The sequence below is a fragment of the Capricornis sumatraensis genome, chromosome 13, assembly GCF_032405125.1.
Source record: "Capricornis sumatraensis isolate serow.1 chromosome 13, serow.2, whole genome shotgun sequence".
NCBI classification, from domain to species: domain Eukaryota; kingdom Metazoa; phylum Chordata; class Mammalia; order Artiodactyla; family Bovidae; genus Capricornis; species Capricornis sumatraensis.
In genome coordinates this window covers 26,126,621-26,143,788 of record NC_091081.1, presented here as the reverse complement: position 1 = coordinate 26,143,788, position 17,168 = coordinate 26,126,621, and the positions used below count along the sequence as shown (strand labels likewise).

Genomic DNA, 17,168 nt, shown 5'->3' with positions numbered 1-17,168 from the left:
TAAAAGGGAAGGGAGGAAAGTCCAACATTTCCTGATCCGTCAGCCTCCAGAGGGGATGTGTTAATATCTTCCTTCCTGCAGTTATTCACAGGAGGGTCTGGTCCAGGTGCTTCCTGTGAGCTAAACAAAGATATTTTATTGATATAGCTTTACTCTCATTACCTGGGAGGCAGGGTTCCCAGAGATGGGCCATGATGTTTAACTTTAGCTTATAGGTAACATCCCTTTAGTGATTAACTTGTAATAGAATACGAAGGCTTTCCCCTGTTACACAGGTTTTATCCTATTTCTCAGGCAGGAAGATGAGTTGACATCATACCTACGCTGGGTATTCCTTGTTGTTTGGCGTGTGTGTGATTATGGTGTAATTAACTACTTAGTAAACCATGTGGGGTATGTTTGCACATTTTATGGCATCCCTGGCTCTCTGAGGATCTCAGAGTCCTTGTTGTTGGCAAGAAGCCCAGTTTTTCTCCAGGTCTTGGGCCTTCAGTTACTGTGTCTTTATACACAGAAAGAGAGGTGAGCAGTGAGCCCAGGAGAGCTAACAGGTAAATCGAAGGCAGGTGATGGATCACAGGGAATAGAAATTGGCCCTGGAATGGGGGCAGGAAGATAGGCCAGACACTGGATCTACAAGAAGACAAAACCCCATCGGAGGTGCACCCCAAGATATACAGACAAAGACCATAGTTGAAAGCTGGGTAAAAAAGCCACAAACCACTGGACCCAGGAGGAGATGGGCTGCTGACCACACATGCTGGGGAGGTGAGAATTAGAAGGGAAGGGGCGTACAAATCTGTAATAACTTTAAAAAAATTCTTGATTTGTTAAATGAATGATTGCCACTAGTGTAACTGTTTTGTCTTAGCCCTAAAAGATTGGGGGTAACTTTACTCTGGTCTGTCACGGGGCTGTGGCCACAGAAAGCGGCTTCTCTCAGTCCCCAGACTGTAGGCGTCCACCTGGGTTCCATCTACAGTATTTCCAAACCTATCCACCTGGTAGGAGAAATGTGCTCTAACAGAGGTAGGCACCTGGCACTGTGATAAGAAGCTGCAGAGTGAGGGAAGGTGGGGCAGACCTGTTACAATGTGGTGGGAGAACTGGGCAGGGGCAGGCTGTGACGGGGTGGTCAGAGGCCAGACTTGTCCCCTGTGTTTTGAGGGCCCCAGGGGAATAAGCAAGCAGCAAAGAGAGGGCCTGGGGCGGCAAACCCAGACGAGAGGCTGAGGGTTAAGGCGGGTAACTGCGTCTAACATCACCATTTTGCTCAAGGCTGGCTCTGATCTCCAGAAGTCACCCTTGGTTTGGCCCCTCTCAGTCCCGGGAGAAGCGCGCTCCAGGCCTCTGCGAAGGTAAATATGAGAAGAGTCGCCTGAAAGTAAACAGGGTATTAAAAGGGATCTGGGAAAGCGAAAGCAGAGTCTGAGAGCTGGAGCCCAAAGTCGGGAGCTGGGAGGTGGAGGCGTGGGTCCTTCCTCCAGGAGACAGAGGGGAGCTTTGTGCGCCGGCCTCGCAGCATCTCCGGCTGCGCGAGGCCGGCCCGGGGCCATGCGGGGGCCTCTGCTCTCCACGCTTCTCCTGGCCTCGCTGTCGCAGGTACGTCCTGGCTCTCCCGCCGCTCCGTCCCGCCGGGGGCTGCGGTGGCCCTCATTTCCTCAGGTCAGAAATCAAAAAGGAAGAGAAGACGGGGGAACTGGAGGGGTGCGTTCCTTGTGGAAATAGCTCCAGACGAGTAGGGAGCCATGTTCTTCTAATCAAGTCCTGTTTTAGTTCATGAGCTTCCGGGAAGAGTGGAAAACGTTGCTCCCTTTCGGGGTAGGGTACTTAATCCTGCTTCTGATATGTTTGAACAGCCCCCAGGTTTTCATAAAATGTATTTTTTCCTTTTTTTAACTGGAGTCTGCCGGGAGCTGGCTGCCCTGCGGGCGGGGTGGGTGGCGGTGCCGCTCTGCCGGCGCCAGGCGGGCGGACTGCACAGAGCTGCTGGAAAAACTGACCCTGACGGCTCTCTTCAGCTAAGCCTCTGCTTGTTTGAGAACACTTCGGAGCAAACACTTAATATTTTTAAAACATTCTATTTTTTTTTTTTGGTCTTTTCTTAACCCATGTGTTTTTCACTTTTCATAAGACAGGATCCGTCCACAAGATTTTTAAATATTTTGAGCAGCAGACCAAAGGGCAGTTTAATTCAATATGAGCGATTCTTTGCTTTAGCATTTTTTTTTTTATTAGACGATTGAAACGGAGTGGCTTATTTTATGGATTTATCTACATGGTGGAGGTTTTTGCAAGCTCAGAGGACAGAGGTTTTGAAAGTCTGTGTTTTAGAATACAGGGATGTGTGTGTGAGTTAATTTGATTGAGGTAGTTAAGCAGCAGATGTATTTTAGAAAACGGGGGGTTGAAAATTGTTATATATGGAGAGATTTAAGAGCTTAAAAGGGTCATAACAAGAATGTCAGCAGTACCAGTATGTGGACAGACGCAGAGATGATTTTCCCCAGTAGGAGTGAGAGGGGGCTGTCTATTGCCTAGTCCACTGCCCTTCAGGAAAACCCTAACACTTTTGCAGATTGAGAACTACAGCATATCCCTAAGCAGCAAGTATTCCAACCGAGAGAGATGTGCCCCCCCCCCAAAAAAAGAGGTTATAGATAGAGCAACAAGAAAATATTATGCTTAATGGCAAAGTTAAGGGTCTGAAGTTTTGAAGCGTTTGATAGTACCTACCATGTATAGAAAATCTAATATGTGCCAAGAACTGTACTTCACACGTTAGTGATTAATAACTCAAAATAACCTTGCAAAGTGGGTATTCTTGATCCTGCTTTACAGAGGAGGATTGAAGCTCAAAGATCAAATAAATGAATGTTATCTAAGATGAGCGTAGCTCTGTGGTCAAAGCCCTCATTCTTTCTGTTGTATTATCGTGATGATTCTTTCGTTGTCTTAATATTTCGATTTTGAAAACAATCAAAATATCTGAAGAGAAGAGAAAGTTATATGTAATTCTTTGTATTTACCCACATATTTACCATTTCTAGCTCCCCTGATTTCTTCTTATATTTCTAGCATACTATCTGTTGTAATCTTTCAGGTGGAAGAGCTTCCTTTACTACTTCTTGTGAGGCAGACATGTTAGCAACAGTTGCTCTCAGTTTTTGCTGATCTGGAAATGTCTTTAATTTCACCTTCATTTTTGAAAGGTAGTTCCATTGAAGAGAGAATCCCAGGTTGACAGTTTTTCCACCCCCAACTCTTGGCATTGTCTCAGGGTGTCTTGTTCTTATTTTCCTTCTCCTTTTTTAAAGACATAATATCCTGGTGTTTTTTAGGGTCACAGCAAATTTGAGAGGAAGGTTTCAGAGATTCCCTGTGTACCGCCTGCTGCCGCACGTGCATAGCCTCCCCCCTCCACTCCCTGATTGTCAATGTCCCCTGCGACAGTGACACCTTTGCTACAACGAATGAACTGCAATGTAGTAGTAGTTCTGCATGAACCTAATGAACCTACCTCGACACATCGTGACCATTCATTGTCGTTACTTACAGTAGCTTTCACTCTTGGTGTCGTACCTTCTGTGAGTTTGGGCAAATGCACGATACTGTGTATCCACTACTGTAGTTATCATACAGAGTATTTTCACTTTCTCAAAAATCCTTTGTGTTCTACCTGTTTATCGCTTCCCTCAACCCCTGACAACCACTGGTCTTTTTACTGTCTTCATCATTTTGCCCTTTCCAGAATGTAATGTAGTTGGAATCATACAATATGTAGAATTTTCCAGTTGACGTCTTTCACTTAGTGATATGCCTGTTTTTTCAGGGCTTGATGGCTCAGTTCCTTTTAGCACGGAAATATTACTCCATTGTCTGGATGTGCTACAGTTTATCCAGTTACCTACTGAAGGACATCTTGGTTTCCTTCTTTTAATGAGAAGTCAGATCACATATTTATTGTTTTTTCTCTTGTATGTAATACTCTCTCTTTCTTAGACTGATTCCAGGATTTTCTCTCTATCCTTGGTTTTCAACAGCGTTACCTTGTCACCTTGGAGATTGTATAGAAATGCTACAAGAAGTAGAAAGATAAACATGTGTTCCCAGGTGGGAAGTTTGGGGAGTGGGCACTTCATTAGAGGAAGCAACATGAGGAAAAGCGTGGAGGAGAAGCCAGCCTGGCCCCTCTTGTCAAGTGCATGGCATGGGAGGAGAGTGCATTGAGCAATGCAGCTAGAGAGGAAGGCGGGAATCAGCACACATGGGGTTTAGATACCCTGCTCAGAAGTTTGGACTGTATACTCTTGACAGTAGGGAGCCATTGATGGGTTTTAAGATGAGAAGTAAACTAAGATACGTTTTTGTTTGTTTGTTGGTGGAGATGCTGGGGACCAACAGATATTTTTTAAAGAGATCCTTAAAAAGTGGGAGATTCATTGAAGTCCTTCTTGAGAGGAGGAGACGAGTTAGGAGCTTACTGCAGCAGTACTCAGTAGCAGTGAAAATGAGGGAAGAATGACTAGTTTTAGGGAAATGAGGATGGTAAGAGGATTAGTTGCTAAATGACTGTAGGAGGTGCGGGAGAGGAAGATGACCTGGATGACTCCCAACTTCCTGCCTCCAGAGTATGGAAACACTGTCTCAGGTGGGTGGGCCAATGATGAGTTTGTTATGTGAGTTTTCCTGTAGGAGATGCTAGTGGAGATGTCCAGTAGGCAGTCAGCTCTGTGGGTCTGAGCTCAGTGGAGTCATCCTGGATGGAAATTTATATTTGAAGCTGCATAGGCTTAAAAATGAAGGCAAGAGGGTGAGTGAGAGTGGGGACAGTGAGATCAGCAATCCATTAAAGTCATCAAGCACCCATGAGCCTAACTCTAAGTCAAATTTAGGGTTACAGGAGCCTGCAAAGGAGATTGACAAAATATGTCCAGAGGTAGGGATAGAATTGGGTTGGGGTGACAGGGAGGGGCTGGTGTCATGAAAGTCAAGGGAGAGTGGAGAATGAGAGGGGGTCAGGTGGGGACAGAGAATTCAGGAGCATGAGCCCAGCTGAGAGGCCACTGAGCCTGGCAAGGTGTCCCTGGTAACCACGGCTGAACCTGGGCAAGAATGAGAAGCAGGCACTCACTGTTTCTACCCTTGCTATTTCTACTCCTTTCACATTTTGAATTTCCATTGCCCCTCCTCATTCTCCAGAAGCCCAGCACTGTACCCTCAAAAAGTCTATTCTCACATTGTACATTCAACTCAAATAGTAGCTGAAAGTGTTACTCTGGGGAATACATATTTCATCAGTGGTAAGAAAAAAAAAGGCTGAAGATTTAATGGTGGAATTTCAAACAGATACTTTAAAGTGTAGGGTTTTTGAGTTGGAAAGAGGTTTGGATCTCTGGATCAATCTTACTGCCTTTAGTTCCATCAAATAAAAGTTGAGAATTACAGACATTACTTGCCAGGCTCTGTGCTAAGGGCCAGTGATGCACCAGCAAGTGAACTTCAGGTTCCTGTGATTGGGTAGCTTTATGGCAAGTGGTGAAGACAGGCTCTTATTCACAGTTTCAGTACACAGGTAAAAGGGAGCATGAAGAGGTTACAGAAACTCTTCTGGAAAAGGTGGTAACTCAGTGAGGGAGTGTGGGGGGCTGAAGAAGTTTGTAGGAAGATTGAACAGCCTCAGATATGCAGGGAACTGCAGGCATTTTTGTTTGCTGGAAGCTAAGGGATGTAAAGAACTCAGGAGACAGGAGGGCCCTGAATGCTGTGCTCAGGAGCTTGGACCTCCCTGCAGGTCCAGGACCTTCAGGTGTGAGGGAGGAAGGAGATGGAGCAGATAAGGCTGGGAAGCTCAGCGGATGGTGTCACACCATTCACTAAAATGGGGACCAGCTGAGAGCAGTTTCTTGGGGAGAGAGAGAAAGTGAGGTCCTTGTGGGACATCAAAGTGGAAGAAATCCTGCAGAAAGGATTGAGCTAGTTGTGAGCCCATGGGGAGAGTCTGGGCTGGAGAGGAGAACCAGATGCAGAGATTCAGTGATCTGTTCAATATCCAATCTGATTTGTGGCAAGACCCGGCCTAGGGAAGGGAGGTGGGAAGGTTCTGGAAGCTGCCTGCCTGGTTTAAGTACCTTTTCTTCTATTTACTTGATGTGTGACCTGGAGTATCTTAAGCAGTCTGAGCCCCATAGTCTTCCTTTGTTACATAGAGCACATTATTTGCTGTTGCTACTGAAACAAATGGCTACAATCTCAGTGGCTTAAACAGTACAGATATATTCTTTTGCAGTTCTGGCCTCTGTAGTCTAAAATCAGAGCTAAAATCAAAGCAGGGCTGTGTTCCATCTGGGGCATCTAGGGGGAATCTGTCCTTTGCCTTTTCTAGCTTTCATAAGCTACCTGCATTCCTTGGCCTGTGACTTCCCTTCAGCAGCGGCCTCATGTTCCCTCTCGTTCTAGCATCACATCTCCTCTGATGCACCTGCCTCTCTCTTTCCCTTAAAGGGAGAGCAGATTGGAGGGAAGAATTGGGAGGATGTGTCTGATCTTGTGAAGTTTGCTATGCTTATTGCATGTCTAAGTGGAGATCTGTTAAGTAGGCAGTTTGAGTCTGAGCTCAGAAGAGAAGCCTGGGTGGAGATACGAGATACAATGAGAAATGTTACTTTAGAGCACTTTCCCACAGGGAGCGCCAGTGCTCAGAGACCAGAAGAAACCAGCAGAGGAGACTGAGGAGGAGCCATTGGTGAGAAAGGAGGAGTAAGAAAGAGTCATGTGTTGGAAGCTGAGTGCAGAAAAGTTTAAGGAGAGACTGATCATGTCAATCGGGCTTCCCAGGTGGCTCAGTGACAAAGAAAGCTGCTATCAGAGCAGGAGGTGGGATTCGATCGCTGGGTTGGGAAGATCACCTGGAGAAGGAAATGGCAACCTGCTCCAGTAGTCTTGCCTGGGAAATTGCATGGACCCATGGACAGAGGGGCCTGGTGGGCCACAAAGAGTCTGACACGACTGAGCGTGCATGCACGGTCATGTCAAATACTGATAGATATTATTACAACTTACCATGCTGTATTCTAATATTAATAATTTGGGTGAAATCTATTTCTAGAAAACCTCTGAAACTGGTTTGAGGAACCATTTCTAACACCACCTTTATTGTCCGATGAAGTTCTGCTGCAGGGCCCAGGGAGCTGGGCTGTCAGACACAGGCGAAGGAAGTCCTGGAGAGGTGGCAGAAGGGCACCATCGTAAGCAGTTTTGCCACTGGCCCTGTCAGTGCCCCGGTCGGAAGCCCAGCTGCCCTCCTGGAGTGAGCCTGGTGAGAGATGGCTGCGGATGCTGCAAAATCTGTGCCAGGCAGCCAGGGGACACCTGCAACGAAGCTGACCTCTGTGACCCCCACAAAGGGCTGTACTGTGACTACTCAGCAGACAGGCCTAGGTACGAGACCGGAGTGTGTGCACGTAAGTGTTTCCTTCTGGACCGGCTGGAAAATGTGGAGTCTAGACAGGACTTTTTTCTGCAGGTTTTACATTGGAATAATCATCTTCATTTGACTAAATCTGAGGTGAGTTTAGTTTTCATGCACCAGTGAGACTGGCCTTGTCACATTGAACACATCTGAACTGAGCAGATGTGACGTACATGCTCAGAAACCTGTTGTTTTCTTGCATTGAAATGATCTTGTAGTTCTTCTCAGGTAATTGCTTTTAGTGATAAAAATAGGAGAAATTATGTGAACAGTCTGACTTATTAAAGTGGCAAAAAGGACAGTTTTTGTTATACTATCAAATGCAATCTGAATTCAGCCTTTTGTGTACCTGAAAAATATTCTTTCTTAATATGTAAGGATATATCTCTAGTATTCAGATATACTGCTTTAATCTCAGTCTTCCAAACTAACCATCAAGTTTATGTACTTTTCACTGAGGCAGATTTGTAAGAAAGAGGGCGGGGCACCGCAAATCTCAGTTGGGCCCTCAGCTTTATGAAGGGAGGGTCTTAGCTCTGGAGACTGGAGTGTGCTCAGTTGCTTCAGTCATGTCTGACTCTTTGTGACCTTATAGACTGTAGCTCGCCAGGCTCTTCTGTCCACTGGGATTCTCCAGGCAAGAATACTGGAGTGGGTTGTCATGCTGTCCTCCAGAGGACCTTCCTGACCCAGGGATCAAACCCGTGTTTCTTATGTCTCCTGCATTGGCAGGCGGTTTCTTAACCACTAACGCCACCTGGGGAGACTGCTCAAGACCTTCTAAACCTATGCCTGGACAGTAATCGAAGATGCTGATTTATTTAGGAATAAAAAGTAAAATTTCTAAGGGAAGGGGAAATATTCATGTCAACTGAGTGGTTAAGTTCCTCTGTAGAACAGTCTAAGTGGGAAGATTAATTACTAGCAGAAGTTAGGTTGTGAGTGTGGGGTGAGAGCACATCTCTGGAGCTGGGGTGAGTGTGTGGAATCATTCAAGTTCAGTAGCCTGATGCCTCTGTCCAGTTCAGTCACTCAGCCATGTCTGATTCTTTGCGACCCCATGAACCGCAGCACGCCAGGCCTCCCTGTCCATCACCAACTCCCAGAGTCCACCCAAACCCATGTCCATTGAGTCAGTGATGCCATCCAACCATCTCATCCTCTGTCGTCCCCTTCTCCTCCTGCCCTCAGTCTTTCCCAGCATCAGGGTCTTTTCAAATGAGTCAGCTCTTCACATCAGGTGGCCAAAGTATTGGAGTTTCAGCTTCAACATCAGTCCTTCCAACACACACCCGGGACTGATCTCCTTTAGGATGGACTGGTTGGATCTCCTCACCGTCCAAGGGACTCTCAAACGTCTTCTCCAATACCACAGTTCAAAAGCGTCAATTCTTTGGTGCTCAGCTTTCTTTATAGTCCAACTCTCACATCCATACATGAGCACTGGAAAAACCATAGCCTTGACTAGACGGACCTTTGTTGGCAAAGTAATGTCTCTGCTTTTTAATATGCTGTCTAGATTGGTCATAACTTTCCTTCCAAGGGGTAAGCATCTTTTAATTTCATGGTTTATTATATTGATTATCTCTGGGTTCAGATTCTGAACTCTGTCTGCGGAGTGACCTTGAACAAGTTGCCTAACCTCTCTGTGGCTCAGTTATATCGTAATGTACTTTCTATCTTATAGAGTTCTTAGGAAGGTCAAATGAAATGATGACACAAAACCCAAAATATCTGGTATCACAATATCTGGTATGTAGTAAATTCTCAAAAATGTAATTCCGTGTACAGTATGATGAGTATTGTAACAGAGCACAGCCATGAGAACGGGGGTGACTCTGGGACCAAATCTGGCCCACAGTCTGTTTCTGTAAATGATGTCTCATCAGAGAACCACCATGCCGGTTCAGTTACATATAGTCTGTGACTGCTTTATAATAGCAGTATCTAGTAGTTGCAACAGAGACCAAATAGTCTATAAAGGCTATATAACTTTACAGAGAATGTGCTGATTCATCATACAGAACAATGGTTTTCAACCTTTTTTTTTGGTCTGAGGATCCCTTTAGTCTTATAAATTAATAAGGACCCAAAGAGGTTCTGTTTATGAATTATTTATTGGAATTTAATGGATTAGAAATTTAAAACTATTTACTAATTCATTTGAAATGAAATAACCTTCCCATTGCAAATTAATAGAAATAATATATTATTTGTGAAAGAACTTACTTTAAAAACAAAGAAAAATTTAGAGACAAGTGAAAGTGGAATTGTTGACATTTTTTGCAAATCTCTCTAATGTCTAGCTTAACAGAAGATAGATTCTTACATCTGCTTCTGCATTCAGTATATTGCTATATGTTGTTTTAGATTGGAATATATGAAGGGATTCCATCCTCACACAGATATATTGCTGGAAAAGGAAGGAATGTTTTAACTTTTCAAATAATTATATTTTTTTCATATTATAACTTAAGTGGAGTTTCTAAAAATTAGCTGCATCACTGCTAATCATGTGGACTCTGAAAACACGTCGATGAACTTACCAGACTCTGTGACATTAAAATACATTGGTTTAGTCAAAGACCCACTGGGAATAGGGTTTTTCCTCCTGCATAATTTTATAGCAATAGCATACACTAGTTATTTGGAAAATACCAGTTTGGAACAATGGTTTATGGAGATTTTTTTCTTTTTTAAATCACATTATTTAGTACCAAACTCATCAGAAAAGCCTACATCTTGGGTAGCTATAGAGATCTCAGAGGTGGACACAAGTTTTCCAGAATTCTAATTTTTGCTCGACAGCCTTAAATTCTGTCATTGGCAACAAGTACTGTCAGTTGTTTTCCTTGAAGTGATAGGCTCACCTTGTTGATTTTTAAGAAAATATCTGCCAAATACCCAAGTCTGAGTAACCGTGATGTATTGGTCAGTCACTTCTTCAGGGGAAATTACCACTAAAAATGTGGCTAGTTAGGCCCACAACTGAAATAGTAACATAGGTGCTTTTCCTCAGGGTAACTTATCGTACTTTGGTACAGTATTTACAGGAAAGCCCTATGCATACTTCCTGTTTTTTCACATGGAATATTAAAAAGATGTTTCGATCATTAAGATTTAATAAAATCTGTGTTGTTAAAGATATTCTTAGTAAAATTAAGAACTCTTTTTAAAAAAAAGTATGCTTACATACAAATGCATGGTGAGGAAAAATACAATGGCTAACGTACAGTCTGATTCATTCTAAGGTGCCGGCAGCTATTTTAGCCACCCCTCCTTTTGCACGTTCGGTGCAAATATCAGCTGAGTGAACAAAGTCGGTCACATCTCGGTACTCCGAAAAATTTCTGACTTTCCAGTTCTGTGAAAGGGCCTCAGGTACTGCCAAGGGGCCCATGGACCACACTTTGTGAGAACTGCTGATCCAGGTCAAGATAACCCTCAGAGGAAGTAGAAGTTTTCTTCCAGTTCTCTTAAAAACAGAATCAGTTACTGTGCAGTATTGTAAACAGATTATGATTTCTTCATCCATTCACTTACCCCAACTTCCTAGGACCATATCCCAGCCTATTATTGAACATCTGGGGATATGTGTCTCACCAGCCATCAACTCGGCTCTGAGGTTTACAGTCATCCCGGTGCTATACTATGGGGGTTTCCAGATGGCACTGGTGGTAAAGAACTGGCCCACCAGTGCAGGAGGTGTAAGAGATGCGTGTTTCATCCTGGGTTGGGAAGATCCCCTGGAAGAGGAAATGGCAACCCATTCCAGTATTCTTGCCTGGGAAATCCCATGGACAGAGGAGCCTGGTGGGCTACAGTTTGTGGGGTTGCAGAATCGGACACGACTGAAGTGACTTAGCACGCAGCACGCACACAGTGCTGTATTCATAGCGGTGGTTTTTGTTTTTAATTTGCTGCAGAACAGGGTCTGAATTTTGAAGGTGATCACTTGGGGCGGAGTAGCTCCAAATCTAATGAAAATGTCTCATGTTCACTTTTTACAGATGTTCTGTGAAGGAGGCTCCAGGTGGGACCAAGGAAACTGAGAACTACATAAAAGGGAGAGCAGTTTGCTCTAGGGTTTACAGCTGGAGGTCTAGACTGGCAGTTACAGTTCTTTGGTGATTTTGTTCTTTTCTCCTTTCAGATCTCATTGCTGTGGGGTGTGAGTTCAACGGGGTGCATTATCAAAATGGCCAGGCATTTCAGCCCAATCCCCTGTTCAGCTGCCTGTGTGTCGGCGGGGCCATTGGATGCACACCTCTGTTCATACCAAAGCTGGCCAACAGGCACTGCTCTGGGGCTAAAGGTGGAGAGAAGGCTGATCAGTCAAAATGTGTCCTGGGGTCATCACAGAAACAGCTCTCAACAAGCTACAAAACAATGCCAGGTACTTGTTATGTAGAACTATTTCTCACGGACGACTTTGCCTGGTTTTCTTTCCTGTTCCTTTTATGTACCAAGGGGCTCAGTACGACTTATTGATTGGTGGTCAGTGTGAGATTTAGTGCCATTGTACTTGGTCTTTGCCTCAGGCAGGTATGCTTTAAGTATCTGAAAAGGGAATTTTATAGTGTTTTAGATTTTTTTCCTTTTTTTTTGGTCACGTGGCTTTGCAGGAAGGAGCTCAGTTCCCCAACCAGGAATTGAACCCAGGCCATGGCAGTGAGAGTACTGAATCTTAACCACTAGAGAACTCCCAAACTATTCCAGTTTTCTGCTAGGTCAGGAAATTCTAAATTACTACCTCTCCTTATTTCCATTCAACCTCTCAGGGCTTTCCAGATGGTGCTAGTGGTAAAGAACTCTCCTGCCAGTACAGGAGACGTTAACAGACATGGGCTCAATCCCTGGGTCAGGAAGATCCCCTGGTGGAGGGCATGGAAACTCACTCCAGTATTCTTGCCTGGAGAATCCCACAGGGAGAGGAGCCTGGCAGGCTACAGTCCATAGGGTTGCAAAGAATTGGACACAACTGAAGTGACTTAGCATGCTCACGCATAGGAAAACTGACCAAATATTGTTGACATGTACCCTAGCCTGGAAAAACTTTTATTTGTATTATTATGGGCAAGAAGTATGAACTCTCCAGTTCCAATACAACTCTTCCGTATGGTAAAAGCAGAAATCAAAGGCTACTGATTAAAAATATTAGAGGGTATGTGTTGAATTTGTAAATATTTCTAAAAATAGATAAAATTACCCTTTCCTTCACTCTGAAAGTGAAGCTTAAATTACCAGCCTCTAAATAAATGTGCACACAGGCATCTTTAAGTAGGTTGCCCAGGTATGTGAGTCAGAAACTTAGTGAGATTCTGTATTACTCAGCTGGAGCACCTGGCCATTTATAGTTGGTGTCACTGTATTCATGACCCTTGTATTTGGTCCGCTCTGAGTTAGCACCTTATTTAGGTGCTGGGGTTTTTCGGGGGACAGGGTTTTCAAAATTGCCAGCAGCTGAAGCACAGGTGAAGGACTCAAAAGGGGGTAATACTCATGCCTGTTATTATTCACATCCGTGTTTTCATACGGAAATCAAGACTGGCTTTTTCTTGAAATTTAAAGCTTAGTAACTGAAAGGTGCCATGGAAATATGGAGTATTTATATATGCTAAAGACTCCTAAATGCACTTGTGTTATGGGAATAGTTAATAAAAGCAACCATAATCAGAGAAATAAGTTTTAGATCTTTAAAACCTAATCCTTGAAGGGGGAACATTCTCTGGGATTCCAATTATGACTGTTAATTCAAAAAAATTTAACAGGTGGGCGATGGCAAATTGGCATTTACCATATGTGGCTTTTTAGCTAACAGCCTGATACTACTAATGCTCGAAAACTTTTTAAAATTATAAGCCAAAATTTTTTTTTTTCCAAATGGACAAGATCAGTTGATTTTCTGCATTGAATCTGCGTGACTTAAGTTCTTAGGACCCATGTGTGGACCTCCCTGATGAGACCAACTTAGAGCAGCAGTTGTCCCCAGGTAAAGGCCTTTGGATCAAAGTCAAGTTGGTCTCATTTGTTAAGTTAGAGTGGCTTCAGTGGATTCACTTGAAACCTGGTGGAGGACACGTCAGATGGTCATTCTTAGTGGTTAATACTTTGCTACAAAAAATTAGACTCTCTCAAGTGCTGTTTATTAATATACGGACCTAGATTTGTTTCAGAGGAAGTATACGTTCAGTGTAGTATCTCTTGCTTATCTTTAAAACTGTACTTATGGGCCCAGACAAGTTTGGCTTTTAAAATGAAGCACAAGGACACACACATACTTTAAGATGTATTTGTCTAGTAACTTAGTTAATTCCAGAGTCCATGGTTGGAATCTAGCTTTTACTTGGACAGCAGGAAGCATGCAATGACTTAACGCCTCTATGCTTTACTCACTGCTCATTCGACACTAAACTTTTACAATTTCTTCCAGTTTTCTTGCCCTTAAATGAATGCTAAGCAAACTTCCTGAACTGCAGCTCTCGGCTTAACTCTGAGGGGGATTACTGGTAACACGACAATCTAAACTACCTTTATTTATTGCAGATGCGCCAAGCTTTTACCCTGCTTCCTGCCCTGATGTCTTTAAACTGCTGCCTGCCTTCCAGGTATCTCCATTTTTCTGCTTCCTCTCCCTCAGTTCTGTGTGCAGTTGGAAGATCCTACTGTAATAAAACTGCCAACAGTTATCAAAGTATCATTGTATTTGAAGACAGCACATACTTCAAGTGACTGATGTTTCCTATCAAGAAAGCATGGGGAGCAGTCCTTTTTAAATTGACATTTTAAAGTAATGTAGCCAGAATTTTGCTGTGTTCAATTGCAGACTCAAATCTCTACCTTACTTCTGAAGCACCCACTTTAGGATGTAATATTAACCTGAAGGAAATGCTTTCCATTCATTCTGAAGTGGCATGAAATGTCTAGACAATGGAAGGGTTAGGCCTGATACCACCGCAAACGTTGACAATTAAACTGAATAAAATAGATGGCACATTTTTCATGACTTAGTATATGATTATTTAGTGTAGAGAATCTTCTAAAGGACTAGATTTTTAAGTGGTGAAAAAAATAACTGGTCTCATTGATAGCTGAATTCTCAGATTTAACTTTTGTATTTTAGATTTTAATATAACCATGAAATTTAATAGTAAGACCACATTGTCTGATTAATATCCTGAATTCCTTAATCCTACTCATGTCTGTCTCAACATCTGTTGAAAATAACATCAAGCATAAGCCAAGAACCGGAGAAAAGGTGGCTGTCCATCAAAGCATATGCTTGAGTACTCAGGGGGTGGGCTAAGCAGAAACAGGCAAATGGGCATTTTACCCAGTTTCTCAAAGATAATGCATTTTTATTCTTAAGCTACTGGGCTATAATATTTGGTCAAAAGGTAATTTGGGGAGTAGGGAAAATAGAATAATTAGACCATAAGCTTATTTTATTCAGAGTTTGATATAAAGTTCAGATCTGTAAATTATTAGCTTAAAAATCAGGATTAAAAATTATCTGCATGAGTACATACATATTTAGGTACATGTACTCCCCTTCCTCTATTTTAGCATATAGGAATCTCCCACTGATTTGGAAAAGAAAATGTCTTGTGCAAGCAACGAAGTGGACCCCTTGCTCCAGAACATGTGGGATGGGAATATCTAACAGAGTGACCAATGAGAACGCCAACTGTGAAATGAGAAGAGAGAGAAGACTGTGTTACATTCAGCCTTGTGACAGTGATATCTCAAAGACAGCAAAGGTAAAGTTTAATTATATTTTTCATTATAATTCAATATTGAGACTCCTGAAAAGTGTGAGTATGTGTATGTGTGTGTTCTGGAGGTGTTTGTTAATAGAACCACTTCATGAAACTCTTAGAGTCAAACTATCTTGAAGGAAAGCAAATATTAACTAGCTGCACTTTGTGGGAAAAATTTTCATTGAGCAGAGAGAAAATGTTAACCTGTGGATTCTAGAATATTCTAACAACGTAATAGTCGGGTCTTGATCAGTCTGATTTGTTGTGGTACCCCACCATGTATACTGTTTAGGAGAAGATCTTTTTCAGATTCTTTTTCCTATATTAATTATATGTAGTGGACTCAGAGCCATCAATAAAAGATTTTGGTTACTACCCTGTAATTAGGAAAACAAACATATGAACAGCAGAGCAGTTCTAATCTTAAGTTATATATCACCAGATTGGAGAGGGAACCACACCATTTCCAGAATGCTTTGCTTAGTTACTGCTTCCCAAAGGACTGTAATGTCATAATACACACTCTAAGGTTGCTTGGTATAACTAGAGCTGGTCCTATTTCTGGAACTAAGCAAGATGACTGTCTCGAGACTACTTTTTAGAAATGCTACAAAACCAGTCTTATCCCCCAAGTTATTCCCCATCAGAAAGTTGACAGTTTCAAAGGGATTAAGATGCTTATTCATCTATCCATTTCCTTAAACTGTGTAAGCTAATTCTCTAAGTCTTGGCCCTGGACATTAAAACAAAGATTTTCATTTATTGTGGAATGAAGTGAAAGGCGGACAAGAAAAACACATTGGGGAGTGGGTGGAGGATGCACAGGGAAGACTTTCAAAGTCCTCTTGTGGGAGGGGATTTTAAAGGTTGAAAAGGGCTGGACATGACTGAATGCAACTATTAATGCCCTATTAATATTAATTTTAATAAAATGCAACTATTAATGCCCTAAATGCAACTATTTTCTGTGTGTATGTATAACAGTCTATATTCTATGAAGTATCACTTTTCTGAACTATTATAATCAAGTTTAAAGAGTGACTACTTAATGTTATATATCTTTTCAGATTCCCAAAGGAAAAACGTGCCAACCTACTTTCCAACCTGTCAAAGCTGAAAAATTTGTCTTTTCTGGATGCTCAAGCACTCAGAGTTATAGACCCACTTTCTGTGGAATATGCTTGGATAAGAGATGCTGTGTGCCTAATAAGTCTAAAATGATTACCATTCAATTTGACTGCCCCAATGAAGGGTCATTTAAATGGAAGATGCTGTGGATTACATCTTGTGTGTGTCAGAGAAACTGCAGAGATCCAGGGGATATGTTTTCTGAGCTCAAGATTCTATAAAATGAAGCACAAGGAGGAAAAGTTAAGGTTAATCATGTTATTACATCAAAATTTAAAATGGTTTTAAGAGGGTGGCAAATTTGCCTTATTAGTTTCAAACAGTAAGAATGCCTGGATGTTCTCAGATAACTGTATTTAAGGCATTAGAAGCTTAAAAAAAGGTTCTCACAAAAATATATGTAAAATGTGAAAAACCTTAAAATTGAGCTCTTAAAATGTACAATTATGTAATAGTTGGTTCTGTCTACATATTCCATGAAACAAAAAATTATACAATTCACAAGAGAACATTTTATCCTATAAGATTTTCTAGATTAAATCTTAAACAGGAGTAAGATTAAGCTGTAAATATTTATTATTTTCATTGCCCTATCCTGAATATCAATTAAGATTTCTTTTGGAAGGAAAAAATGGAACTTCTTTGACCACTGTTGACAGTTACCTAAATTTTTATACCAAACTGTAAAAAATTTGATTTCCAAGGTAAAAACCAAGAGCAGTATATTCCTTTGAAAAGGAAATAAATTAAAATGACACTAAAGAAAGCACACAAGATTTTTTTTGGCTTGAAAATAAATTTTCTCAAAA

At 42.1% G+C, this 17,168-nt stretch overlaps 1 protein-coding gene across 1 annotated transcript; it reads left to right on the top strand.

The window, feature by feature from the left end:
• The first annotated feature begins 1,554 nt into the window (after positions 1-1,554).
• CCN6 (cellular communication network factor 6) lies at positions 1,555-16,580 on the top strand. Its single transcript, XM_068985564.1, has 5 exons — positions 1,555-1,602; positions 7,169-7,463; positions 11,625-11,867; positions 15,038-15,231; positions 16,299-16,580. Exons 1-5 carry the CDS (start codon positions 1,555-1,557, stop codon positions 16,578-16,580), a joined length of 1,062 nt encoding a protein of 353 aa, XP_068841665.1.
• Positions 16,581-17,168: the final 588 nt, after the last annotated feature.